The sequence below is a fragment of the Etheostoma spectabile genome, unplaced genomic scaffold (genome assembly GCF_008692095.1).
Source record: "Etheostoma spectabile isolate EspeVRDwgs_2016 unplaced genomic scaffold, UIUC_Espe_1.0 scaffold314, whole genome shotgun sequence".
In the NCBI taxonomy this organism is placed as follows: Eukaryota; Metazoa; Chordata; class Actinopteri; order Perciformes; family Percidae; genus Etheostoma; species Etheostoma spectabile.
In genome coordinates this window covers 389,625-390,252 of record NW_022605583.1, presented here as the reverse complement: position 1 = coordinate 390,252, position 628 = coordinate 389,625, and the positions used below count along the sequence as shown (strand labels likewise).

Sequence of the window (628 nt, the reverse complement as noted above, 5' to 3'; positions counted from 1 at the left end):
TCCTATAAATAAGGTTTATTGACCAAAAATTCCAAAAATAATTGTGAAACTAAAGTTATTAAGTTAGCGTTACGTAGTGTTAAACGTCAAAAAAAGTGACAAGCATTAAAAAAGTGTTGCAAAAAAAAGGGATAAAACATACAAAAACGTTAAAAACATCAATTAAAAGCTTCAACTAAAGTGTTGATTTTCAACTTTGACGGGAAGACAACACGCGGGTTAAGAGTACCTCTGCTGGATCACAGTGCGGATTGCAGCGGTGACGTCCTCTCCAAAGAGCCAGGGCTCCCGGCGCTTCGTCTCTTTGGCAGAGTGACCTCTGAAAAACGGCTGCAGGGCGCCCGCCTGGTACCAGCGCACCAGCAGCTCTGGCTCCGGATCCTGAACGAACCCACCAACATCCGCTGAAACGTGGAAGGAAAACAATGTGAGAGGATGCAACTTATAGATAAATTGTATATAACGGCACATTACATAACTGTTTAGTCTTGTTAATGCAAGTCTAGTTTTAAAGGTCTCACGGCACTTTTCACTTTTAGGTTTTTTCAACATTAATATGAGTTCCCCCAGCCTGCCTATGGCCCCCCCCTGTGGCTAGAAATGGTGATAGGTGTAAACCGAGTCCTGG

General features: G+C 43.0%; 1 protein-coding gene across 3 annotated transcripts in view; it reads right to left on the bottom strand.

Moving 5' to 3' along the window:
- Positions 1–628, bottom strand: part of ganc (glucosidase, alpha; neutral C) — a 48,521-nt gene that overhangs the window by 6,840 nt on the left and 41,053 nt on the right. For all 3 annotated transcript variants that reach the window (XR_004331146.1, XM_032511015.1, XM_032511016.1), the window contains exon 17: positions 230–404. Coding sequence is in view for 2 of the 3 variants with exons in the window: in XM_032511015.1 (XP_032366906.1) it covers positions 230–404 (175 nt within the window). In the remaining variant the exon portion in view is untranslated. The remainder of the gene's footprint in view (positions 1–229; positions 405–628) is intronic.